Below are 26,892 nucleotides of genomic sequence, written 5' to 3'. Positions count from 1 at the left end.
AGGGGCTTCGGTCCCATTAGCAACAGCGACCCCTGCTGGTTGATCGGGCGCCTGTGGTCCACGTGCCAAAGCTGCATTATGAAATGTCTTCCTCCGACTCATCTCTGTGCTAGCTTAGCTTGTGGACCACAGTGTAAAAAGAAGCAGCAGCTGACATCACGTGTCTCGGAGGAGGGTATGTGCTTGTCCACGCTCTCCCGGATTGATAGAGGGGGTTGTGCAATGGGACCAAACATCGATGACAAATTGGAGAGAAAATAAAAAAAAAAGTTAGCTTTGTTTTCCTAATGTTGATCACAGAAAATATTATTATAATCATTGTGTTGAAGAGAAAGTTGTAAGAATTTTGTTCAGTGTAATTTACACTGGTGTACTCTTTGGTAGAATAGTCTCACAAATCCTAAGAGATGTGTTTTTGTGTGTCACAGTCTGGTTGAAAGACAAAGGGCTATCAAGCAACTGTTTTGGTAATCTTAACTGTCAATTAAGTGTTCTGGAGAGACACCTCTTATATGCAGAAAGGCCAATGTCTTGCCTATTTCAACCATGTATTTGACTGGCTTTGCTGAACAGCTGTGCTGTGCGAGATCCCCTTTGCACCATACCACTATTTGTCAAGAGAGTCTATCTTTGTATCATCTGCAGTTCTCAGCCATTGGTCTCAGGGAAATCTTGGTTTTCTGTATCTTCCCCTTTTTACTTCTATTTTGTGGTCACTGACTGTACCATCTTATGATCTGTCTTTCTTTTATTTATTTTGTAAAATATTTTTAGATTTTTTATCTCTCAGCTATTTCCCCATTTCATGTTCCTGTTTCACTGTGTTTCTCTCACACAATCTTGCATCCATGTACACAAGCATGCAACATTCTGAAACCAACAGCTTTTAAAGTGCAATATCTTTAATCCCAGTCTGTATACAGTTGTATAAAACATTGCTGGCACTATAAAAATTATTTCCCTTCACATGTTACCTGCCAAAATAATACATGTTCTACAGAATTATATTAAGATTACAAAAATGGCATAGTAGTATCTAGCATCTCAGATTTATAAACAGTAGTAAAGCCACAGTTGAAATAAGTGCTTTCAGCTTTCAAAGGAACAACATTAACAGTTCTCATTACTGTACAAATGCAGCAATACAATTTAAAGTGGCATCCAGCTCAAAGCAATATTACCTACATTGAAAGTCATATGTTCAGCAAGTTTGGCAGTACATTTTCTTTCATTAATAATAAAATCAGACCCTGACTCACAAAATTTAACTCCACAGACAATTAAAAAAAAAAGGACATTTTGAAATCTTACCATAAGACCAATTTTACATACCGTTTTTGGTGAAACAACTTACTAAAGGTTTCTGTTTTAAAAACACAGCAGAAGCAGAGTCCACAATATTCAGGCGGATGTCACTTTGGAAAGATGTTTTCTTCTTCATTTCTTCATTTTATTTTGATTGAATATAAACAGCAAGCATCTTATGGATTGGAACCCACAAGACCATGAACGACAGTGCTATACTCTAACAGCAGTTGTTAACATGGCAAAAATTCGTTTGGTAGTCTACTGTTTTCAGATGGCGGCTTCTGAATATGGATCCTGTCTACTGACTTGTCTTAATTCACTTAATGGTGGCCAGACAGGATTCCAATCTCAAAAGTTTTCAACTTTACCAACCATGGCCCTCTCCCTCAAAGGTCCAGCATAGACTTACATCCAGATATACAGATTCCCTATCTCAAAAGTTTTCAACTTTGCCAGCCATGGCCCTCTCCCTCAAAGGGTCCAGCATAGACTTACATCCAGATATACAGATTCCCTAGGGTTAAATATGTAATAACGTCCCACTTCCTCCTGTCACAATCATGCAATGCTGTATGATTGATGGGTTAGCTCTCCTTCAAAACAGTTTCAATTCATGACACACACATTGAAATGTTCACAATAAACAATGTCAGATATCAATGTGATATCACACAAAGTGGAATAATATTTGAACAGCATGTAATAGTCATTGCTTATGGACATTCTCATAGTTCTGTATTTCAAACCACAATAAAAGTCTAATAATGGCAAAGAACAAAAGCTTAAAAATAAATGCAGCCAGCGCATACATGTGAAACGGAGCTGTCAGTTTTATCAGCAATTTACCACCACAAAAAAAAAATAGCCTGTAAATTTTGTATATTGATAATATTATATTTGAAACATACAGTGTAATCACTCAACTGTCCACTTCAGTATTGATTTTAGTCTATTTTCTTTATTTAGCCTCAGCTATCGTGGGCTATGCCAACTAGTAGAAATGGAAATGTGCTTTTTGACAGTGCTTTTTGAATAGCTTCCTCTATTCTTGATATGGTTTGACATCACTTTCCTCCACTCAGACAGTATTTTAGGACACCCGACCCTGGTTTGGCTTGGTTTTCAGTGAATGGTTATGATGGAGCCTTCATGAAAAAAAAACAGCAGCAACACTGCACACTTACAGAAGGGTAACGACAGGATGTCTGCCAGGAGTGTAGTGCAGAGCAGGTTACAGTGCAGAGTAGCAATGTTTATATGTTTAACTGAAATTAAGTGCTGACCTTGGAAAGCACTGAAAATTAAATATAATTTAATCTCACACAGGTACAGATCCATGCCAGCATGACTGTGTTAACAGCATCCTTGACAATCCTTTTTAAACAGAGGCATGGAAAATTCAATGGTAGGCAGGAAAAAACAGAAAATGCATCCTGAGAAAAATATCTTTGCAAACTAAGCTTTTGCAGAACTGTATTTTTGCAGCAGAATAGAATATTTACAGGTAGATAACTTAATATATTGCACACATTGAAATCAAGCATATATTTACAGTACCATTTTAGTAGTCTACTTAATAAACTGGAATGTGTCAGAGGTTTTTAATCATGAACCAGACTTTCAACAGAGGTGTAAAGCCAACCATCTAGTCACTTTGATTTAACTATTAAAATGATCATATTTATATTTATAAATGCTATGAAATGATCTGAAATATCAAAATACTTGTCAAAATAGACTGTAATCTCCAGTGCAGTAGTTCAATAAATATAATCTGCATTTGTGCAAGCGTTTCCCTTTTCTGAAATAATAAGGAGCCATCTTCTTTGCATTTGTAGACTTAAAACTGCAGTGCAAATTGACAGGACTATTGGCTAGGCATTGTGATAGCCATTTTTTGACTTCTTCATGGGTTCAAAGTTCTCATAAATAGAGAGTGCTGCTGTGTTCTGGTAGATTAGATCCACATTGGTCCCAGTCCTTGATCTGATAATATCCATGGCACACTGGTTTAGGAACACATACTGGTCCTGTGAAGATCAGAAAATGTTTCAGGCCATTCCAAGGATTCTAGGATGCTTAAAGAACATGACCCCTCAATCCACAAGGAAAGGTTGTTAGCCAGAAAGTACAAGGAGATCTATCGTTTAAGGTTTACGACTGCTGTGTTGTAGGTGTTTAGATTATAGATAGCACAGTATCACGTAACCATGGCTGAAGCCCTTTGCCTCACTCACCTCAGTCTGGACCATGAGAGGCCTGTGCATGCGCAAATCATGGATGACCCCATACACATCCACCACACCGTCTCGCTCTATCTGGAAGATCAGGCGATCAATGGCAATGAAAGTTCCTGTCCTCCCCACTCCAGCACTGAAAAACATAATGAAAATCACAGCATATATATATATATATGTGTGTGTGCGTGTGCGTGTGTGTGTGCGTGTGCGTGTGCGTGTGCGTGTGTGTGTGTGTGTGTGTGTGTGTGTGTGCGTGTGCGCGCGCGTGTGCACGGCAGTAACTGAAGGTGATTGTGAGACAAAGACAATGCAGGGCATTGGGGGCTGAGGGTCATGGTGAGAAAGACTTTGCACGGAAGTGGGGTCAGAGGGCAGTGGTGAGTACAAGCTGTGGGTGTGGGGCTCACCTGCAGTGCACCACAGCGGGTGAGTTGCGGGAGTACTGGTCCATGTGCTCCCTCACCAGGTGCCTGAAGTTGATTAGAAGCTCTGTGGTTTCTGGCACTCCGTGGTCCGGCCAGGCCGTGAAGTGGAAATGGCGCAGGGAGCGAGTCTCTGCCGTCTTGACCTGAAAATCAGGACAAGCAAGTTCCTGTTTATTAACAGTTGACACCACCGTGGGGAGGAATGCGCAAGACATGAAGGCCTATGTTCATGTGTTTGGCTCACTTCACACACAAACTCACTTCATGTTATGGAACAAAATTGCAAACTGAGACCAAACCCTAAGTGCGCAGCAACATGCTCAATGTATGATGCCATTTTCAGCAGTAGCAACACTCACATTTTTGACACTAAAGTCCCGTATAGTCCAGTCCTCCAGAGGGATTTCAGAAGTCATTGTCACAGTTATATTGTTGAAATGTTTGGTCCCAGATGGCCAGTATTCTTCACATTTCACCTAGAGAAATACTTGGTTATTGATACTACTTGATTTTTGATACTACTTGATTGAATACTTGATTTTTGAACCGGCCTTATAGCCACCTATTCCCTCCACATACAATGAGCAAAAATGCAATTAGGAACGAATGCACATTTTAATTCACATTTAGATCTACTGATAAACTGGCAACTTGTTAAAGCCTGTTTTGTCCAAATGGCTAACATTTTGAACAGAAATCTTCATCAAAAAACTTCAGTTTTTTCTTCAGTTCTTAATGATGCAGGTTACATTTCCTCCATGCTGTGTCATGCATTGATTTACCACATGTTGAAAGAAATTACCGCACCCTTGTGTGTTTTTAAAGCTGCTGACCGTTACAGTAAGTTTTCAGTGTTTTACTTGTACTGGGTCCTATTGAAATAACACGTTGCCTGAAAAGAATCATTGAACGCATGTTTGTATTGTGTGTGTATGTGTGTGTGTGTGTGTGTGTGTGTGTATGCGTGTGTGTGTGTGTGTGTGTGTGTGTGTGCGAGAGTGCGCCTGCCTGTCTGTCTGTCTGTCTGTCTGTTAATGTGTATCTGTGTGCTCCCTGGAGATCCTCACCCGGCCCTGCTCATTGCATCTGGTCAGCATGACCAGAGTGTGAACGTTCTTCTCCCAGATCATCCTCCAGAATTCATTCACTGTGCAGGGTAAAGGACCCTGGGCAGCAATGAATTCCTTCTTTGAATTGTATCCCTGCAAACACAGATATCAGCAAAGCCATCAGTCTAGTTACATTTTTCATAGGATATTCGTCTCACAGTTAAAGGAAAACAACACTACATTTCCTCAATTAGGAATTCAATTAGGACTGCTCTCTTGTTTAAGACTATGGATTAAAAAAACAGGTGTGTGGATCAGAATTTCTGTGACTACTTATAAGAGATTGTTTTAACAAAGATGACGCTAAATGATTCTCCAAACTATGCTGGTGCCATTAAGCCTGTCATACTTTATGGGTGGTTACCATAATGCACTTTAATAGACTACTCATACAAACCGGCATGTAGCTGGCATTAATGTAGTCATCATACGGACTTCCGTGGACTGACAGTTTGACACGGGAATAATCATCTGTACAGTAAAAAAAATGAATAAGATTAATATGATGCATTGTGGGTAGCTTTCCGCCCCTTGAGAAGACCCCACGGATGCATATACAAATTAGTGAAATCTCTGATGACACGTTCAGAATAAGCATGTGAACACTCAGGGACAGATGGATGTCAGCAGAATCACACAAAAGTTCCAGCTACTCACAGGGCAACACGTTGTTGTAGCGGTTCTTTGCCTTGTTCTCAGGAGCCAGGGCACTGACCTTGGCCTGGGTCACACCCACAGGCTTCAGGTCCTACATGCAGACAGAGAAATATATGACGTGCACATCTGGCACATACTGTTAACCAACCTACATCTGCATACTGCCTGTAGGATCAGTAGAAAATAATTTAAAGAATGGTTTCAGACATCTTTTAAGAAAATGATCCAGTCTGTTCCGTCACAAAAAGAATTGGATACAGGCGTCTTCAAGATGATCACAGTGATATACTGGAATGCTTGGTTCTTACCTCAAACTGCTCAGCAAAGCCGCAGTTGGAATCGGCTCGCTGCTTCCTGAAGTATGATTCATAGTCTTCCACTCTTATGGGTACACTACTGCAGAGCAGAAATGAACATGAAAGGCTTGAGTAAGTTCGATTGTGATTTTTGAGGTTAGAACTTTGTAAAAGATGGACCACATTATTATACATAAACACGTAATGACAAACAGGTTACTTACACTTTTGCTCTGCAAAAAAAAAAAAAATGTTAGGTTAATTTTCTGTTTTGCAAATACATGTGTAAGATGTTTAGCAGGTTAAATCTAATATAGACTCCTTTATTAAAAAGTAGTTAATTCACAACTCTACAACTAAAAAGTAATTGATTAACAAATGTAAAAAAAAATGTCAAGAAAAAAAATCACCTTATGGAGTGAATAGGGACTTCTTCTTCCTCTTTGGAACGTCTGAAAAAAATCACCTCATGGTCACATACAAGTTTTAAGATGAAATTTATGAAAATAGGTCATTTAGCCCATCTATGGCTATCATTCTGCCTGTTGCCTAGAGATTATCTATCACTGTGTCAGGCCTTGGTACTTAATACTCTAAGGGTCTGTGTATCTACTACAATTCCCAGTAAGCTATTCCATGTCTTGCTGTGCGAAGCGATACTTTTCACTTTACACAGCAATTGTTTCCCTGTGAAATGTGACTTTCACTAACTTCCACTTACGCCCTCTTGTTCTGCCGACAGAACTCATCTTGAAATAGCTTCCGTAATCCACTCGAGTAGTCTCTTTTAAAAATGTAAAAACCTCAGCAAAATCCTCCAAGCCCTCTTTTGCTGAGACTAAGGAGATTAAGAGCCTTAAGTCTTTCTTCACAATTTGTATGTCTGGTATCTAGGACCAGTCTCCTTGCCTTTCTGTGTACTTTTTTTTAAAGATTTCCTTGTATGGCAGAGTGGCATTGTCTGATATTGATGTTACCTCCTTTCATTTATATTTATGCATGTCAATATAGGTCCAGATCGAATGTTTACGTCAATCAAGTCAGTCAAAGGAGGCATGTCAAACTGAATTAAAAATACTGCCGATTTATTTGAATGCAGCAATCTATGTGTGACATCACAACTGAGCTGCAGGGATTTGCACATTCATAGAACGTCACTTTAAAGGCTCTTGCGGGACAAAAATAAATGGCTGAGTTGGCAATGTTTAGTCTAAACAAAGGAACCACTAAGTATTACTTGTGCTGTATTCATCGCTGCATCCCCTGCTCCCAACTGCATCAAGCCCCATCAGTGCCATTACTAAGAGGGTCCTTGGTGCCTGCCATCTGGGGAGTCTATTTCCTTTCCTTGAACTGTTCTTGAGCTCCTTGCCTCCCTACTTACAAAACGCACTTATTATCAAATCTTTGAAGGATAATGGCACGTGATAAATGGTGAATTGGCCCACACCTTTTCCAGCAGACAGCAGCGACGACTGTAAAGATAAGTATGAGGAGTAGAGCCGTCAGTGATCCGCCCACAGCGCCACCAATGACAGCTGGAGAGAGAGAGATTGAGATCGGTCCCAGGTCACAGAAAATATTGCAGTATTTTTTTTCAAATAAAAATAACTGTTTTCCTGTCTGTCAGAAAAGAGAAAAAAAGAACTGCTATACTGTACCTGGATTTATTGGTAGCTGTATTTCTCCTGGATAAAAAGGTGATATAGCAAAGAAAGACTTTGAAATGCTCACGAGGTCGTTGGCTAATTCCAGATGGGTAAATGTGACAACAGCAAAACTGTAAAGAATAGGGAGAAACAAATTCAACATTACTTCTGTAACACATGAACTCAAACACATAAATTAAGTAGAGACTGTTTGAAATACACCCCAAAGATGTAGGTGGAATAACTAGTCACTCTTTTTAAGCTGTTATGGTCTGCTCTGTATTCAAATGTGTACTACTGTCCCTTGCGTAAATAGATTTTCACTGCAAATGGCTTGCTGTTGTTAGTGAATATGCTGTGTGTGCAGCCTATACTATACCTGTAACTTCCTGATGTTTTCAGCGGTCCATTATTGTATGCATTCCATGTAGTTCCATCACCTATGACAACAACAGGTCCATTTCCAGCATTACGGCTTATGACCTCAGCAGACCTCACAACGGCCAGGTACACCACTGTATTACCAGCTTGCCAGTCCTCGTAGGTTTTGTTTAAGTACTGCGGTAAAGATTTTTTTTCACCAGGCAGACCTAAGTTAAAACACAGACAAAATACACACCACCATAAAATCAAATGGATGAAGACTCAGTAAAATAATGTCAAAAGAAATTTGAACATGGAAAATGAATGAGAAACATACTATTCACGTTGGATGTCACTAGTATACCATAATTAATGATCGGGCCGCTGGTGTCGTTGAAGAGGCTGGGGCTTATTTCCAATGTAAATTTATTATATTCCTGTTCAGTAATGGACACGTGTGTTTTTGTATTTGGCACCGGTGGATCTTTAAAGAAGAGGGAGACATAACAATCATTGTAAATTTAAAAACTGTAAATAGTTCGCTGACTCACATGGTTGTGAATATATTGTTTATATGTAGCAGAACAGTGGCCTTTCAGTTAAAAGCAAATAGCAAATCAAGGCTTGGGCACTGGTTCCTCAGAGGAATGGCCTGCTGTAAGAAGCAGCAAGCAGTGCCAGGGTTATGGACCTCCAGTGAAAAAACAGTTCAATCCAGACTTTTTGAACAGCTTCCCAACCTGGTGATAACAAAGAAAGGCAGAGACAGATACCTGTGATACCGGTCTTACAGGCCACCACAGTGACGCTGCTGCTCCTCCCACAGCCCTTAGTCCGGATGCTCACATTGTACTCCGTGTTGTAGGAGAGATTTGTAATGTTGTGGACACAGCTGCCACTGCATGTTGGAATGTTTTTCTCTGAGACAACCTCTGTTTCAATCTCAAAACCCTCGTTGGAACCCCAAGGGCTCCCCCAGGACAGGGTGAGCACAGCTTCAGTTCGATTTGGTCCCTGGCAGCGCAGATCACTGACTGGAGCAGCATCTTTAAAATATAGCAGTAATTATTAAAATTTAAAAGAAAAAAGGTTACACTGTGACACTGTGTCTCATGCTACTGACGATGACAATGGAAGGAACAGTTCTTGACAGCTCTACCACCAAGAATACCAATATGAAATGTAATTAAATTACATATTCATTTAGTACAAAACACTGACCATTCCATCATTACATTTTAGAAAAAAGTGCACTATTATGATCAAGATTAAAGTTGCCTGTGTTCTGGGTTCATGTCAGGTTCACATGTGAAGTGCCCAATCAAAACTTTAAAACCAAGGCAAATAGGGTTCTCACCTGTACAGTTAGAAATGGCTACCTGTGTTCCCTCTGTCTTATCAGATGCCAGAGTTATTACAGTGAAATTGTAGTGGGAGCCAGGAATTAGATTCTTGACTTGATAATATTCATCTTTTGTCACATCTGTGATGTTGTTTGTGTTGTTCATTATCACCACTCTGTAGCAGTATCCCGGTTTATAATCAACAGGTTTCTCCCATTTCAGATGAATCTCTTCAACCGATGTTGAGTCCACTGTAAGGGATTGGACACTCTCTGGTCCTAGTAGCACAGATACAAAATATTAGAACATTCTCTTTAAAGCAGTACAGTTAAACAATGGCAGTGTAGCATAGTGGTTAAAGAGCAGGACTTGTAACCGGAAGGTTGCTGGTTCGCTTCCCCAGTGGGGCACTTATGTTGTACCCTTGGGCAAGGTACTTAACCCACAATTGCCTCAGTAAAATATCCAATGGATAACATTGTAAAAACACTATAACCAATGTAAGTTGCTCTGGATAAGAGTGTCTGCTAAATGCAAATAATGTAATCTATCCTTCTGATTTTCTTACATGTCATTTTAGGAGAAATTGCAGGATGTGTTATTAATATTGGAAAAATCAGGTACCATGGTAAAATCAGGGAACCTTTGCTCCAAGGGCAAAACATGGATATCTTCTGCAATCCGTCAGTCCTGCACTGACAGCTCTCTCAGTTGTGCTTCTAGCTCAATGGTTGCTTTAGAACAGTATAATCCTGGTCCCAGATAATTTCAGTATTCTGATCAGCACATGCAATGGCAGGCAACTTGTAAGAGTGGTGAGAGCTTACTAGTTGTGACCAAAAGCTTCCAGACTGGTGCACTTGTGAATTTCATCGGTCCAACGGTAGACACAGAGATGTTGTATGGCGTTCCAGACACCAGGTCAGGCAGGAATGCAGTGTTGCTTGAGGTGACCCAGAACTTGCTATCGGATATGGTTGACTGATAGGTCACAGTGTAGTTAAAAGTGCCAGTGGGCATCCCAGTGGCCCCAACCCATTCTAAGGAGATGGACCTGACGGTCTGGTCTTTTATCCTGATGTCTCCTGGTGGGTTTGGATCTAAAGAGAATAATAATTATGCTAAATTACTGTTTAGCTTTTTTCATTTGTTTTATTTTTACTTATTTAAATATTTCATCGATTACATTCCAGTCTGTAATGAATACTTTGTAGCATTCATAATTACGATCACACACGAGTAGAGGCAATGTTACTTTTTTATGCTGTCTTCATGCGCTCTTTATTGTGGTGGCCTGTTTGTTCTGGCCCTGTGGGCTCCTGGTCCTTGTTGGCTGATATCGAACCCTGGCTGTAGAGTTCAGCTAGCATTCAAACCAATCACTTTAAGTGCTGAGCTATTCAGAAACCCCCTAAGGTGATGTCAGTTAAGTTGAGCTTCCCATTGGCAAGGAACAGCCACACTAAGAAGTCCCCAGCATTTATCTGTACGACCATTGTGCCAGCCTTTAGTGTGGGGAACACAAGCTTAAAGTCCCAGAAAAGGTCTGCTCACCCAGTGCTCCACTCTATGCAACAGTATGTTTTAAGCATGATACTAAAGCGTATTCATTTAACATTCATAAATTAGCCAAAAACAACAATGTGTCAGTGCTCCCGCCTCCTAGCCCTGCGCTTTTGGTTTTTTTTTTCCTTTTTTTTTCCCTTGTGTTTCTGCCCTGCCCCTTCTCTCCGCCCTGTCTCCGCCTGATTACCTGCGCACCTGCATCTCATCCCCTCGTCGGTCTGTCCCTTTATATGCCCTGCTTGCTGTGCAGTCTTTGCTAGTTCGTAGCAGTAGTTTACTACCTGTTTCGTCCCCGCGTTATCTTTGTTCACTGTTTTTGGAGATTCGACCTGCCTGTTTTTTGATTCCGTTTTTTGCCTGCCGCTTTGCTTAGTTCGCCTGATCGTGCCCTCTCGTTTTCCGACCCTGCCCGTTCTGACTTTCCTGTTTCTGGATTTGCCCTCGGACTGCCTCTCTGGTTTTGACCCTGCCTGTGTTCTGGTTTTTGATTCTGCCGTGCGTCATTGCTATTATCTCTACCCTCACGTTTTTGGGTCTGCGACTGAGTCCTAGCCTGTGCTGCCTGACACAATGCTAAGGTGTATGCTTGATGTTGACTGGAGTCATGTTACCTTTTTACTTCTGTACATGCAGTACTTAATAGTGAAGCTTATTAGTAGCTCATGTTGTAGATACTCACAGGTTGCGTTTGAGATTGAGTCTGACTGTTGAGTGAAGGGCCCGCTGTACGTTGTCAGCGTGACTGTGTAGATTCTTCCCGCCATCAGGTTAGGGAAAACACACGTCCGAGCGCTGGAGTTCAGTTCCTTTGAGGTGTTCTCATTACCACCAGTCAGGGCAACTACATACTTTTCTACATTGCCAACAGGAGAGTCCCATGTCACGGTGATGGAATTATTCGTGCCTCCATTTGAAACAGTGGGGTTCACTTTCTCAGGCTCTGTGAGAACGACAGAGGGAGAGAGAGAGAAAGAGATAGAAGGAGAGGGAGAGAAAGAGTGCAAACCACTGAGGCATAGACCTTTGCTGGCAGAAAGGTGCAGGCTACCAAAAGGACAGATATTTTGTGTCCTGAGTTTCTGTCAGTCTGCTGTGATGAAAAATGTACAACTGTGATCTCAACACCTATGCAGATACATTCCAAATGTGTCCACACATCCCATCACCACATGCAGCTATCAGTTAATTAAATTGTGGCATTTATTTGTTACGTGGGAATAAAACAGAAGAATGGTAATGAACCGTAAAAGGAAATCCAACAAGGCAAAGTTCGTACTTGTGTACTTGGAGGTTTGAACTGGTTGTCCTTCAATGCCATTCTCTGCCTGGGAGTAAATGGTGAAGGAGCAGTTGGTCCCTGGTCTCAGATCAGTAACGTAGGCCATCTCTGTTTTCACCATTTGGTTCTCTGGAGCATCTGTGCACCCAGAGACCTCGACTCTGTAAGTGTAACCGTTTTGGTACTCCTGCGGTTTGGTCCAGTTTAGAAACACTGCAGTTGTGTTGAGTGTGTCGGCCTGTAATGTGCCAATGCCATAGGGTCCTACAAACAAAAGAAGCATTAAGACATCATCAGTATTTACCTTCGTGATGAAACTGCTCAGCAAGAGAGAAAACCATCATCACATCAGTATGTGAGTCATACTGACCTGATTAGTAAGGTTTGATTTAATCTTTGAGTTGGTAACTTTAATCTTTTGTTGGTAATTGACATATGATCTAATTTCACCTACCATTTTGTTCTATATTCCTCTTATTTAGCTTCACCACACTTTTGTCAAAGCTTTTCAAACTGAAATATACAGTACCAGCCAAAAGTTTGGACACACCTGATTAAGATGATGGGAAACGTGCATTCAAAGACATTTTTATCTAAAGAGCAAAGAGACAAATATAAGTAGTGAAGTTTATGCATGTGCATGAATTTCTTTCCAAAAAATTCTTTAATTTAAAAAATATTTTTGGCTGTTCTGAATCTAAAATATAAGATAGTTTTGATTTGTTTACAACACTTTTTTGGTCAGTGCATGATTCCATTTGTGTTATTTCATAGTTTTGACAGCTTTACTATTATTCTGAAATGTGGAAAATAGTAAAAAATAAATAAAGAGAAGTGTGTCCAAACTTTTGACTGGTACTGTTTTGAAATAACATTTCAGAAACACAGAAAAATAAAACCCCAAATACAGTTTAAGGTACTTATATTTTGTGAATATGGTATTACCTGCTGAAAATGTGTCGCTATATAAGCCTGTACACCTTCTGTTGATTATTAGACTGATAACAATATTAACTAATGTGAGAGTGGGTCTCTGCCATGGCAGAGTACAGCTGCGTGTCAGGGTGAAAGACGGGAGACCTGAATGAACTTACTTGTGAATAAAGTGATTGTTACTGCGGCAGCTGTGGTGTTGCTCGCTGCCAGAGTCATGACAGTAAAATTGTAACCGCTCCCCGACTGGAGATTTTGTATAATAGCACTGGTGTTTTGTGTGATGAATTGAGTCCGATTGTTGTTGGGATATTCCACAATAGCAATATATTTATAACTCTCCTGTGGTTCAGGCTGATCCCAGACCAGCGAGATGTTAGAGGTTGTGATTCCTGCATCCCTCAGCTGGCTAACAGAATAGGGTCCTGAGACACAGACACGATCTCATTTTACTTTTCACTGAAAACATGCCACCCCAAAAATACCCCACACGCTAGGCTTATTTATGTAATGATGGCTACTTTTAAGGGACAAGTGAATTTTCTGCTGTAGTTTCAAAAGTCATTTAGGCCATTTATACAAGCATTAATCGACAACAACGATTGGTGTCAATCAGCAGAATAACAAACGTTTAACTATGGGGAAAAACTCAGAAAGTGGGGTGTGTTTAAGAACTTTTTATGTGGCATATTAACACAAATATTGTGATGGCTGTGCCTGTATTCTATACTTCAGTCATGTAAACAACTCTGGGTATATGTGAGAGAGAAGCACTGGTTACAGTAACTGAGTATGTGTTAGCAATGAATTCAAAATGTTCATAATTAGCTGTTGGCCCTGATGTAGACATACACCTGACTTTGTGAGCCAGCAGGAGCAGAAAAGCAAGCATTCAGCAGACACTTCAAATCCTATACACTGGTGGTATATCTCGTGTTCAAATGCATGAGGTGACGGCATCTGAGCCTGTTTTTTCCTTTGTAATTTATGTCTGTGCAAAGTATAATTCTGTTATTATGTCCATCCCAGTAACTCTGTTCAACATTTCTGTGGTACTGCACAAGAAATCAGTTTAGTAGCTAAATAGCTAACATTTTGTTATACAGGTTATAACAGATCACGTGTACAAAATGCATCTTCAGCCATTACAGAAAAAATCCATCTTTAGAGCTAGACCAATAGCCTTATGGGATATGCCCATGGAAAGAGCCAAGATGGTGTCTTGGCAAGGGTTGTATGTGTTCTGTTTTCCACAGGACTCCATTTAGGGAAAAACATTGTAGCTGCTGAATTACATGAGATGTTCTCTGTGTAGGTCAGTGACATGAAAAATATTTTAAAGCTGAAATAAATCAAAAAGTACAACATTTTTAAACAAACCCATACCAAGCAAATTAAGTTGGACATAGTACTATGACTTGGCAAAAACTGTAGCTTCAGGGCTATAATAGCAGGAGTAGATTTTTTGTTAAGAAAGAATAAAAATCAGAACCAAAAAAGTCAACCTAACAACAACAATAGTCTTGGCATGTTTCACTATTCATATAAGGAGAGGTTTGGACACCCCTGATATAATATATATTGAGGGATGTGATGGTGTCAGTATGGGTTACTTACTGGTTGAGCTACTTATTGAGACTGGTGTACTAAGATACCCCATTGGTCCCACGGTTGCCACTGAGATGTTATAGATGGTTCCTGATGTCAGATTGTCCACATAGATCCAGTTCTCAGTGGTCATGAGTTGGCGGCCAGAAACGTATACGGTGAAGTTGTACTGACTCAAGTCCATGTCAGTGGGCCTGATCCAGCTGACATCAATGGAATTAGCAGTCTGATTTTGTACTTGAATTTTTCCCGGTGGATTTGGAACTGTAGGGATTATAACAGTAAGAATTACAGTCAAATATGAATACAGTGTTCAAATTCTGATAGACATCATATTTGTAACATATATATAAATAATATCTGAGAAGCAATGCATTTTTTGTTATTCTACTTTATTATCTCAAGTGCAGAAAATGTGAAAGAGCATTTATCGGATGCTTACAGGTTGCATTTACAACTGTTTCGGAGCCCTCCTGGAAAGGTCCACTGATGGTTACCACATTAACAGTGTAAATCTGCCCCGGCCTCAGGTTCGAAAATACAACAATTCGATTGGAGACCCCAGTTCGGTTGTCTTTCAGCTGTCCATTGTTGTAGATGTTAATATTGTAGGAGGTCACGTTGCCGGTGGGACTGTCCCAGGTCACAGTCATGCTCGTTGTGTTCCCCACAGTCTTTATGTTTGCAGCTCCTCCAGGTTCTAAAGGGTAAAAAAAAAATGATAGTAAGAACATCCGATAACGCTCTGCTTCTGGTGAACTATGGAGAAGATAAGAAGTGGTGGGCATACTTGTGAAGACAGATGTAGTAGCTGGATCGGACTGAACGTCATTCACCACTGTGGTAACGCTGCATGTGTAGTTACTGCCCGGGCTGAGGCTGCTGATGATTATGCTCTGACTTGAGGTGTTCTTTCCCTGTATCAAAGAACCGGCCTGAGAGATGGACACCTGATAGGAGTAGGTGTCTTTGTAGTCGTCTTGTCGATTCCATGTGATGTTAATTGCTGTTTTGTTCACAGCTTCGGCAGTAAGACCATTAACAGTCTCAGGTTCTGAAAAAAGTGAGCATTATGTTGACTCAATTATTCCTTTGCTTGTACTGCTAAAGAACAGATATTTTCAGAGAAAGGAAAGCAGACGTAAACCATGCTCAATAAAAGCTGTCCATCATGTCCAATCTGCACAATTTTGTGACTAAGATAGCAGTCAAACTCAGGGTTTAGTGTTACAATTCCTTGGCACCTGTGCATTTTCAGGATGCTACTGCAGAGGCTTATTACATACAGAGACACAACCAGGACAATGGTGTTACTTACTTGTGTAGCAAAATGTGAATTCAGACGGGGAACTTATATCATTAGATATGACCGTTGTAACAGTGAAGTTGTACCTTGTTCCTGCTGCAAGGTCACCTATAGTAATATTGTTTGTCTGGCTGGTGTAGTTTTTTTCAAGATCAGAGGGGCCACTGATCAGGGCTCTGTAAGTGTAAGTAGACTGAGCACCTATGGGGCTCGTCCACTCAAGTCTTACAGAGTTGACTGACAGGCAGCTGGCTTTTAGATTTATCACAGGATTGGGTACTGCAAGGAACAGAAGTGACAATAACGACATGTAATTATATGGCCTCCGTGATTCAAAGATGGAGTGTTGCATATTGTCTATATCTTTTCAAAATACAGTACCTGAATTCAAACAACACAGAACAAACCATGAAAAGTTTACAGCAGAGGTGGGTCTTCTTTACTCACTTGTGTATTCAGTCAGATTGACTTTTATGCTGCGTAGTTTCTGTGGCCCTACGGTCTCCACTGATATACTGTACTTAGTTCCAGAGGCCAGAGAAGAGATCGTAGTGCTGTTCTGGAGAGTGCTGACCGTGTTCCACTCAGTCTGGTTTAGCCAGTAAATTATGTAGCTGATTCCAGTAACTCCATCCATAGAAAAAGGATAGTCCCAAGTGATGGAGATGGATTGATTTGTCCTTGCCGTCTTATTGAGTCTTGGTGGGTTGGGTTCTGCAGGAGAAGACATGTGCACGCACACACACACACACACACACACACACACACACAGTGACATGTTAATCCTTAACAGACCCTTATAAGTATGTTCATCTCAACCTGTTTTAAGTAAACAGTAATACACTGCTGTCACAAAGCAAGACTGTTAAATCAGATTACACTGAGTTGATCTGATTGAAATAATCTGAATAACCGCTCAGTTTGTGAACTGAAAATTCATCTCCATCAATATCACATGGATGGAGAATGGAAATGTTGGTGACTGAACCAAAGTGACATTTTGCAAACGATTGCTGATAAATGTTGCAGTATGAAAAGCAAAATCAACATACTTAATAAGTGACAAATTCTAAGGACAAAAAAATCAAATCTTGCTAAAGACTAGTCATTACATTAACAATTATGAACTAATCAGACTAATAAGTATGAACTTCTGGTATTCTGTGTAGCATGCTACTTTAATTGATAGAGATGTTTTCAATTGAAATTTTGATATATTTTCATGGCATAAAATGGATGGTAGGGTTGTTCTACACATTCACTGTAACAGAAATAAGATGCCAATCTACTGTAAATTCTTGCTAACTGAAAATATGAATATTCACATCCAAAACAGTCAAAATTTAATTGTTAGCATTAATAGTACTTATTATTATTATTATTATTATTATTATTATTATTATTAGAGTAGTGGTATTAGTAGTAGTTAGTATTTGTGACTCATTTCAACTGCTTGGTCTGCCACTTTGAATCTTCAGAGGACTACAAATATTCTGTGATCTTCATAAATTTTCAGATCATCTGTTAAATGTATACTTTTCTATAAATCAATGCCATTACTTACTGGTAGCAAATTGAAGGGTGTCAGCTGCGTTTTGTAAAGATCCGAAAACTGAAATCACTGTGAGGTTGTAGAGTCTTCCAGGATATAATCCAGTAAAATTTGCCCCTATGGTGGTTTGATTGTATGTAAAATCTTGTTTAAAGTTCGATTCGATCAGACGCACTGAATAAAAACTGATGTTCCCTTGCAGCAGGCTCCAAGAAACCCCCAAGGTGCTGTTTTCCTGATATAGAAGCTTGATATTTCCCACTTTTTCTGGCCCTGTCAACATAAAAACAAGAACAGTTGTGATCTGAACATGATTTACACAAAAAAATCAATAATTCAGTATCAGGTGTCAGGTCCATCAACAATGCCAGTTTTACTTGCATTAATCAAATACTTACTTGTGTTTTGTGACTTAATGACAGAATCTCCTTGAGTTACGCTATCTACAGCCACTGCAGTGACACTGAATACATACTGAGTTCCAGCAGTCAGATTGGTTATGGCAAAGGATGGTTCATTTGTTGTGCTAGTCTTAGTTATGGAACTATCAGTCCAGTTTACTCTATAGAAAGAGCTGTTTCCCTGTGGCTTAGTCCATCTTAGAGACACAGCTGAGGTTGTGACGTTTGTGACAATGAGGTCCCTGATGACATCAGGCCCTGTGAGTGCAAGAGAGGGGTTTAAGTTTGGGGAGAAATATGCATAATTCAGAAATATGAATATTCAGTCATTATCTCCTGCTTGGGATCATAGCATGCACATTTTGTAGTGGACTACACCATAGACCTCAGATTCATTTTATCTACAATGCAATTAGTCCTTAACTTTGTGAAATGCATATATGCAAGTGTTACTTTTAATACTTTCTTACACAATATGGGCTCAATTGGTGAAATGAATAAAAACAGTTCATGATAAAGTTACTGACAATGCATGCCATGCCACAAAGCAAGGACTATAAAGACATGGTTTGATGAGTTCAGTGTGGAAGAACTTGACTGGCCCGCACAGAGCCCTGACCTCAACCCCATCCAGCACCTTTAGGATGAACTGGAACAGAGATTGCGAGCCAGACCTTCTCGTCCAACATCAGTGCCTGATCTCATAAATGCTCTACAGAATGAATGGGCACAAATTCCCACAGAAACACTCCAAAATCTTGTGGAAAGCCTTCCAAGAAGAGTGGGAGCTGTTATAGCTGCAAAAGGGGGACCAACTCCATATTAAAGTATACGTATTTGAATACAATGTCATTACTATGTAATGGTCAGGCATCTGAATACTTTTGTCCATATAGTGTATATCTAAAGATGGAGATGGCTCACTATGGGATTCCATAATTCCAGTTTCAAGCACATTCAAAACTTTGGCTGCGGACCTACTGATATAACCGTACAACAGGACAGTGACACACAGTAAGCGAGCAAATAAAATGAATCAAACTCATGAGTAATTTGCATTCTACCAAAACATCTAGTGACCTAGCAAGTTCAAAAATAAAACCTGATGACTTAAATTCTACTTTAGAAGACATTACAAAAACAATGTGGTCCTCATAGCAGGACCCTTAGCACAAGACTAATCAGTGAAGAATTATTACAGCCATTTAATGTTTCATCTTGGCAATTAGCATTTTTTGCAACTAATAAATTTAAGAAATTTGCGTGGTTTCCATTGTTCATACAACATTAACAGTTTAGAGGAACAAATATGTTGTGTAATCAAAAAAGCAACACTTGCCTAAATGTAGTCAACGTTCAAAGCACACGAACAGAACAGTTGATCATACAAGTCAGTTTACGCTGAACACAACACCCTCTCTGTTGGCATATGACTTACTTGTGAATTGATATTTATTGACAGAATCTCCTTCAGTTAGCCTATCTGCAGCCACTGCAGTGACTCTGAATTCATACCGAGTTCCAGCAGTCAGACCAGTTACAGTAAAGGACGTTTCATTTGTTGTGTCACTCTTAGTTATGGAGCTATCAGTCCAGTTTACTCTATAGAAAGAGCTATTTCCCTGTGGCTCAGTCCAGCTTAGAGACACAGCTGAGGTTGTGACGTTTGTGACAGTGAGGCTCCTGATGACATCAGGCCCTGTGAGTGCAAGAAAGGGGTGGGGGGATCAGGGGAGGTTGATATGAGAAGAATTGAAGAAAAAGATCAGGACTGTAAATCTGTGAAAGGGACCGATCAATTATCACAATTTAGATTAAAATAAATTCAAGTTGGCTTACACTAACTTCAATTGTTGCTCTAGTGCTGTGCCATCAGAATTCAATGATGAAAGCACAGCAAGCCTCATCTGATTAATCAATCAGCACTGGTACACTAAAGCTACAACCAACTATTGTGCATCCTCATATCAATGCAAGTTGGTATTTTCAGCAACTGCCCACCTAGTGACAAAATAACACTGAATACTTAAAGGTAATACCTGTAATACATGTGTTTTTTGGCCGAATTGTGATTTTGAAGTACCTATAAATAATAGGCTGTAAGAATGCAAATCTATATTAACCCATCAAAATTCAGCAAATACAACCTGCTTAATTTGTTCATGCTCCTGGACCAAAATCAATACACCAAAATAAGCGTGCAATAAACCCAAATAAAACTTCATGTGAATTTCAACAGCTATACAGTTTTTGTAGTTACAATCCTGTAATTTGCTTAACACTTCTCATTAATTACTTTAGAATTATTATGTGGCAATGAATTGATACTCACTCGTTCCTAAAGCACCTTTAAAATTTTAATATCAAAATACAGGTAACATCATCTGAACTTTTGTACCTTCTGTAGGGGTTTGCAGCACATAACATAGCCTATACTACATACAATTTTAGTAAATAGACAGACAGTATTTGTGCTAGTCTGTCACTAGACATGTTTATACAAAACAAGCACCTTCTTTTAGCAGACTTACTTGTGTGCTGTGAGTTATTGACAGAATCTCCTTCAGTTAGCCTATCTGCAGCCACTGCAGTGACTCTGAATTCATACCGAGTTCCAGCAGTCAGACCAGTTACAATAAAGGACGTTTCATTTGTTGTGTCACTCTTAGTTATGGAACCATCAGTCCAGTTTACTCTATAGAAAGAGCTATTTCTCTGTGGCTCAGTCCAGCTTAGAGACACAGCTGAGGTTGTGACGTTTGTGACAGTGAGGCTCCTGATGACATCAGGCCCTGTGAGTGCAAGAAAGGGGGTGGCATATTGAATTAGGGGAACGGTTTTACTGTTGTTAATATGCCAATTACCATCTACATGATAACAGGTTTGTGAAAGTGAACCAAGTTAGTACACTACATATACGCTGAACCTTGCTGTATGCCAATTAGTTTCCAATATAAAAAGTGCACCCATCACTGCTGATCTTCGGTTTCAAAACCTTAGCAAACTGACCCTGAAACATGATTGTGTCAGTTGTATTCCTGTCAGATTATGAAGAATATAACATTCTAAAAATGTATAAAAATCATAATATTTTGTGAAGGTTTTTATTCTGTCACAAATTATTGAAGTAAATTTATTAATAGACTCTGTGGTCTTTAAAAGCACACTTTAATTCCTTAAAACATCAAGAAATATACCGATAACCTGAGACCATTATTTTGAGGTGCTCTCAAAGCTGATTGAAAAAAAAAAACATTTATGACATGATTATTTTGAGCATTCATGTATGCAGGACATTTTCTGTCAATACTATACGCGTAAATACATATATTTAAATGGGGATATAAATCAATCAATAATTGTTAAAATGAATAAATATAGATCTATACCTAAATGTTGAAATCAGTGAATAACACTCAAAGAAATAAATGAGTTCTGTGCTCACCACCAGACCTTAACATTTAAGTATTTCAGTGCATAAATATTTCTATAATATTGGCAGTAGATGTCTTCCACACTTAGGACTTGCTGGTTAACACTTTATAATGATCTCATGTTATTAAACTGCAATATTATTGTAAATCTTAATCATTTGATGTTAAATCACAAAGAGTTAACATCAAAATACAGAACAAGATGTATTCCTTACGATGACTTTTCGATGACTAAGTCTTTGGATTCTATGGATATTACTTTAGCTTGTAAATAAAACAAAATTATAAATCATTCCTTGATGTATTGAATTATTTGCTACTGGTTAAGCATTCATAGCATAAAGCATAAAGTTTTTAATTCTGATGAAGGCACGCATCAACTCTGTGCTAGAACTCTAGTTTACATGTTCATTTATCCAAATAAGCAAAAGGAAAAAGTGAGTGACTTTCTTCATACATCTAAAGATTAAAAAATGGACTTCATTTTTTTGCCAGATCTCCTATCAGTGGGCCAAAATAAAATAAAAATCAAAAACATAAGCTAGGTTAATCACAAATCCACCCTCCTCCCTGATCAAATTATAAATCCACCCCGATATAATTATTCATATATTGGAAATATTGGTCTATAGCATCACAGGCCAATAACTGTGGCATAAAGTAATCCTGTGTGTGTGTGTGTGTGTGTGTGTGTGTGTGTGTGTGTGTGTGTGTGTGTGTGTGATCAAACACTTACTTGTGTATTGTGACTTCTTAATAGGATCCCCTCCGGTTATTCCATCCTCAGCGATTGCCGTGACTGAGAATATATACTGAGTTGCAGCAGCGAGATTAGTTATGAGTAAGGATGTTCCATTTGCTGTTGTATTCTTTATCACAAAGCCATCATTCCAGGTTACTAAGTAGCCGGAGACCTCTCCCTGTGGTTTAGTCCAGCTTAGAGACACAGAGGAGCTTGTGACATTTGTGACAGTGAGGTTGCTGATGGTATTGGGCACTGTGTGTAAATGGAGAAGGCAAAGGACAACTGTTGTAAGCAGGGGTTTTTATAATTCTGAGACCAAATATACTGTATTTATTCTAAATTTTATCTCACAGATTGCACAACTTACCAGACATTAAGAGTTGTATAAGAATGTTGTATAAGAATAAAAAGAGTTGTATAAGAATATATTAATACTATTAATGCACTGTATAATCAATGCATTAATAGTATTAATATAATTGATAATTGACATTAATACATAAAAGCATTTTCCTGGCATAGCACTGGTAAGTCATGATTTGCAAACATTTCCATTTGTTATGCTGGTGAACAATTAAATCAAAATAGTTGTAGCTTGCTTTTCAATGTTATACTTTCATCAAGTATTATGGAAAATATTTCTTTAAAATACATTTGTCTGTTTACAAATAAAAAGGTAATATTTACGTTCAGAGTCTAAAACCTATATCAAAAAATGATAGTTTCCACCTACTTTGCTCTTAATTAGCAAGCACACTTGCAAATGAAATCTGGAATGGAATGGTTTGCCTATGTCTAAATGCAGGTTAAGTCACTTTATTCAAAATTTTATCAACTGCCACAAATTCCTAATTTTAAGGCATACTGTATCATTTCAACATATGTCTTTCTGCTTTGCACATGTTTAACTAATTTGTTGGTAAGTATTCTTCACACAGAATTATTAGGTTTTTTTTATTTTCAGACAGTTGGCAGATATGGATCTAGATAGGTCTCTTTCAGGTTTAGCCCAGACCCATGGAAAATAAAGGGGCAAATTAAAAGTAATATGTCCTTAACTTTGATTAATGAAGTCAAACAAGTGTTATAACTGGTTGAATGACCGGCTCTCTCAAACAACAGTAACAATGCTTTACCACTAGAGGACGACAGACCAGCAAAGTATACGCAACAAAGTTGTCAAAGTAGTGTTGTTTTTGCCACATCATTAATTTGTTTCAGGTGCTAGATGTTAACAACAAATATCCTTTAAGCAAAGAAAAAATGCAACACTTGCTTAATTTTTCACATAGTTAAAAATAAAAATAAAATGTTATTACATTGTCATATGTGTAAATAATGGCAGCTTTATGCAGTTACTCTTATGTATTATTAATTAGGCATAGCTAAATAATAGTCAAGTATATTTTCTTTATGAAAAATGCATTGTTATATTTCATTCCATTAATTTTAAAAGGATATTATATGGAATGGAATGTATTGAATGGAAAAACAATACTTACCCGTTGTAAAATTTAAACAGCAGACAACAGGGCTAGCTCCGTTTGGGACCACACAGGATATATTGAAGATATATGATTGTCCTGGTGTTAAATTATGTATTGTAATGTTGTCATTTTTGGCTTCCATGGTGAAATTGTCACTTGAACAATTGATAAAAGGTACTGGTGCAAACTGTACAGCTACTGTTGAAATGGTTTGTATTTTATATGTACAGGAGCCTAAAAAGCAAAAACAACAAGAAATAATTTTACTGTATTTTACAGCATATTTGAAGGACTTCAGCAGGATAGCCAAATTGATTCAGTTCTAAAATTCTACAGTTCTACACAATATACCAACGATATACATGCAACTTTTTGCATCATACATACATACAAATAAATGCATAAACAGCCATGCACCCATACAAACACTTGAGGTGACTGATCTTTTATGTATTTGAAAAGAGATGTACTTACAGTGTGAGTCCTCATGTGAAGCCTGAAAAAGAGAGAATAAAAAAGGAAACCGGATTGTAGTTGCGCGCAGAGAGGCAAACTCACAGTGTGTAAAACGGCCTTTTGTGTTGCTTTTTGTAGTACGCGTTTTTGAGGGGACTTCGAGATAACCATCAAAATTTTTGCGGAAGAATTAACCTTGTCAAAAGATACACCCTGTGTGTGTGTGTTTGTGAGTCTACTTTGAATTAAACTTCTATTCCTCTGAATCCATGTACTCAAAGACTTGGGTAAAGTATCTCACATTTAAAGCAATACATTCTTTTCAAGAGGAATATTGTTAAAATAAACAACAGCAGTATCTAAAAGTACTGTACATTCTTCTCACTTATTCCCATTTGTATACTTAGGTAAGGTGTAATTGCTATAAATACCAGCAGGGGTCATTTGAGAAAATGACATACTTAAGAGCGCTCCATTCCAGACAAGCATGCAGAATATAAAACTAGGATTCATTTCAGTCAATGCTCAAAACCCATTCATACAGCCTATTCTCAGCCTTTCTCCTGTTTAGTATTTTATTTTAGCGTCTTTCTGATATATAAATAATACATTTTCACGTTTCTTAAATAAACACTGTTTCCCCGCTTACACATCTGGCATGACTGTAAACAGAAGCTGAGACCCAGTTGCCCAGTCCGTACATCTCTGGAAGCGGCCTCCACCAGCTCGACAGACAGGCTGTCATGCGTGCTCTCCCTCGCACACAGCGCAAATAGCACTGTAGGGCTCCAGCCGTGAGCGTAACCATGAAGAGGGGGCTGTGTATCACATCTTCAGCTTCGCACGTGTTCAGAGGAGCAGTCTACAACACGGCCACGCAGGCCCTAACGCTGACGGCTCGCACTCACAGCCTCGCACACAGCCAGATTTCAGTGCCTTTGGGCCAGCAACACATTTTTAAGACATCCTTCCTCTTTTTTCACAAGTACAGACAAGAATAGAGGCAGCTTAAAAACAGCAAAATTGTACCGCCTAGCCAATATGGAAAACGGTGAAATGTACATTTTTATTAACCTGCGATAACTAAAAAGCCTTACAGAGAAAAAGGCTGAGGGGAAGGTGATCCAAATCATCACTTATTCAGATTTTACATTGTATTGACATATAGGCAGTCACTTGTATAGGTTTTATGTGTTTATTGCCTGCTGACTAAAATGCTGCACATGTTAATGGGGGAGTCTTGTAGCCCACATCAGAGTAGGGTGACAAAAGAGAGCCTCTATCCCTTTCTCATCACCCCTGTATCACACCTACACCACACCTGTGTCTGTCTGTGCCTTGTCACATCTGGATCTGTGCAATACAATCGTGATACTCAGTGAACCTGGCACACGCTTAAGTTTAATAAACTATGAAATATATGATTTCATCCACATTTGTCCCGCCTTCTCAATTTAAAATATTCAAACTTAGAAGAAGACTCTAAATTAACTCTGAATTAGTCAAGCATTTATATACTCATCCACGAAACTGATTAGTGACCCCAAGGTCGATTGTTCAAATAATCAAATAATCGGCCTCATCCCATATCAACAGCATCTTTCCATCACCATCCTTGCTCCATCCCTCATCCCTCCACAAGTGGAAAACTGTGCCCTTTCTGTGAGGCTCTCAAAACAAGAGAAAAAAATCGATCGTTCAAAAAGCTGCACGAGAGTAAGAAAAAGTGAATCCAAAATACTCAGAAGTGTTACTAATAATTATAAAGAGTACATCGAATATACTGGAAGATATAGTGCCACCAAATGCCTGGGGAGGACTGTCTATACCATATTATATTGCTGAATATCTGAAGAATTTTTAACCTCCACAAATCAAAAGGCAGTTTAGGTATTACACCACTTTATTGAGAAGATTCTGCTAAAAACGAGTGCATACAGGGCAAATCTGCATTGAGGACACTGACATTCTTGTCGAGCAGAAGGGCCAAACAAAAGATCCAATCTCACCTGAGAATCAGTTTGATTCTCAGGTGAGATTAGATGATCTAATGCACCTAACATTCCTTTGTCCCCACAAAAGCGTTAACAAATCATTTTCATTTTACAGTGCTATACATTTAACAATTAACTTAAAGAATAAAATTCTTCCTAACATGAAAACCCTTTCCACATTGCATCCGTGATGACTAAACACTCAAGGTTAAGTATTTTTATAACAACCCTTGTGGTGTCAAACTTGCCGAACCAGTTTTTTTTTTTGTTTGCATGCCATCTTTCCCAATCCCATAATAACAGTGAGCAACAGGCTGGAATGCAGCCTGTGTGCACTGAAGTACATGTATTCTATTGCAATTCCAGGAAATGTATTTTAGGAACAGTGACGTCCGAAGCTAAAGTGCTGTGTATGCATAAACATGCAAGCATGCAAAATAATACAACACTTGAATCTGTTGCTTGTTTGTGATTCATTTTCATATACAAGTGATATAAAAGCTATCATTGTTTCTTTAAACTTGTTCAATAATGAGATACGATGTAAGTTTTCAGAGGTAACCACCAAACAAATAATACCCATTCCTCACTATTATGACTATGCATGTTCATTTTAAAAACACAGATTAGTTCTGTGACAGAGGAGACTCATGTTGACTAATGTGAACCCTTACAATTTTGATCTGGTTACAAATTTGGCAATGTTTTAGCTAGCAAGCTATCATATTTAGCTAGTTGAAG

The 26,892-nt window shown here is 38.9% G+C and overlaps 1 protein-coding gene across 1 annotated transcript in view; it reads right to left on the bottom strand.

Moving 5' to 3' along the window:
- Window positions 1-884: 884 nt before the first annotated feature.
- The window catches only part of ptprja (protein tyrosine phosphatase receptor type Ja), a 40,269-nt gene continuing 14,261 nt past the window's right edge, over window positions 885-26,892 (bottom strand). Inside the window, exons 2-33 of the mRNA XM_036543420.1 lie at window positions 24,176-24,197; window positions 23,717-23,935; window positions 22,206-22,466; window positions 20,567-20,827; window positions 19,474-19,734; window positions 18,033-18,293; window positions 17,647-17,907; window positions 16,530-16,796; window positions 16,095-16,361; window positions 15,567-15,830; window positions 15,219-15,476; window positions 14,786-15,040; window positions 13,330-13,593; window positions 12,233-12,499; window positions 11,636-11,896; window positions 10,218-10,490; window positions 9,405-9,668; window positions 8,821-9,093; window positions 8,385-8,531; window positions 8,064-8,274; window positions 7,697-7,815; window positions 7,486-7,573; window positions 6,446-6,487; window positions 6,260-6,268; window positions 6,048-6,135; window positions 5,740-5,830; window positions 5,480-5,553; window positions 5,041-5,175; window positions 4,333-4,449; window positions 3,956-4,116; window positions 3,546-3,681; window positions 885-3,338 (exon numbers count right to left, since the gene is read on the bottom strand). Of these exons, the coding sequence (XP_036399313.1) occupies window positions 3,183-3,338; window positions 3,546-3,681; window positions 3,956-4,116; window positions 4,333-4,449; window positions 5,041-5,175; window positions 5,480-5,553; window positions 5,740-5,830; window positions 6,048-6,135; window positions 6,260-6,268; window positions 6,446-6,487; window positions 7,486-7,573; window positions 7,697-7,815; window positions 8,064-8,274; window positions 8,385-8,531; window positions 8,821-9,093; window positions 9,405-9,668; window positions 10,218-10,490; window positions 11,636-11,896; window positions 12,233-12,499; window positions 13,330-13,593; window positions 14,786-15,040; window positions 15,219-15,476; window positions 15,567-15,830; window positions 16,095-16,361; window positions 16,530-16,796; window positions 17,647-17,907; window positions 18,033-18,293; window positions 19,474-19,734; window positions 20,567-20,827; window positions 22,206-22,466; window positions 23,717-23,935; window positions 24,176-24,197 (6,033 nt within the window). The 3' untranslated portion in view covers window positions 885-3,182. The remainder of the gene's footprint in view (window positions 3,339-3,545; window positions 3,682-3,955; window positions 4,117-4,332; window positions 4,450-5,040; window positions 5,176-5,479; window positions 5,554-5,739; window positions 5,831-6,047; window positions 6,136-6,259; window positions 6,269-6,445; window positions 6,488-7,485; window positions 7,574-7,696; window positions 7,816-8,063; window positions 8,275-8,384; window positions 8,532-8,820; window positions 9,094-9,404; window positions 9,669-10,217; window positions 10,491-11,635; window positions 11,897-12,232; window positions 12,500-13,329; window positions 13,594-14,785; window positions 15,041-15,218; window positions 15,477-15,566; window positions 15,831-16,094; window positions 16,362-16,529; window positions 16,797-17,646; window positions 17,908-18,032; window positions 18,294-19,473; window positions 19,735-20,566; window positions 20,828-22,205; window positions 22,467-23,716; window positions 23,936-24,175; window positions 24,198-26,892) is intronic.

Source organism: Megalops cyprinoides, chromosome 13 (genome assembly GCF_013368585.1).
Source record: "Megalops cyprinoides isolate fMegCyp1 chromosome 13, fMegCyp1.pri, whole genome shotgun sequence".
Taxonomy (NCBI): Eukaryota; Metazoa; Chordata; class Actinopteri; order Elopiformes; family Megalopidae; genus Megalops; species Megalops cyprinoides.
Note: the sequence above shows the minus strand (reverse complement) of the source record. Positions and strands in the feature narration are given on the sequence as shown.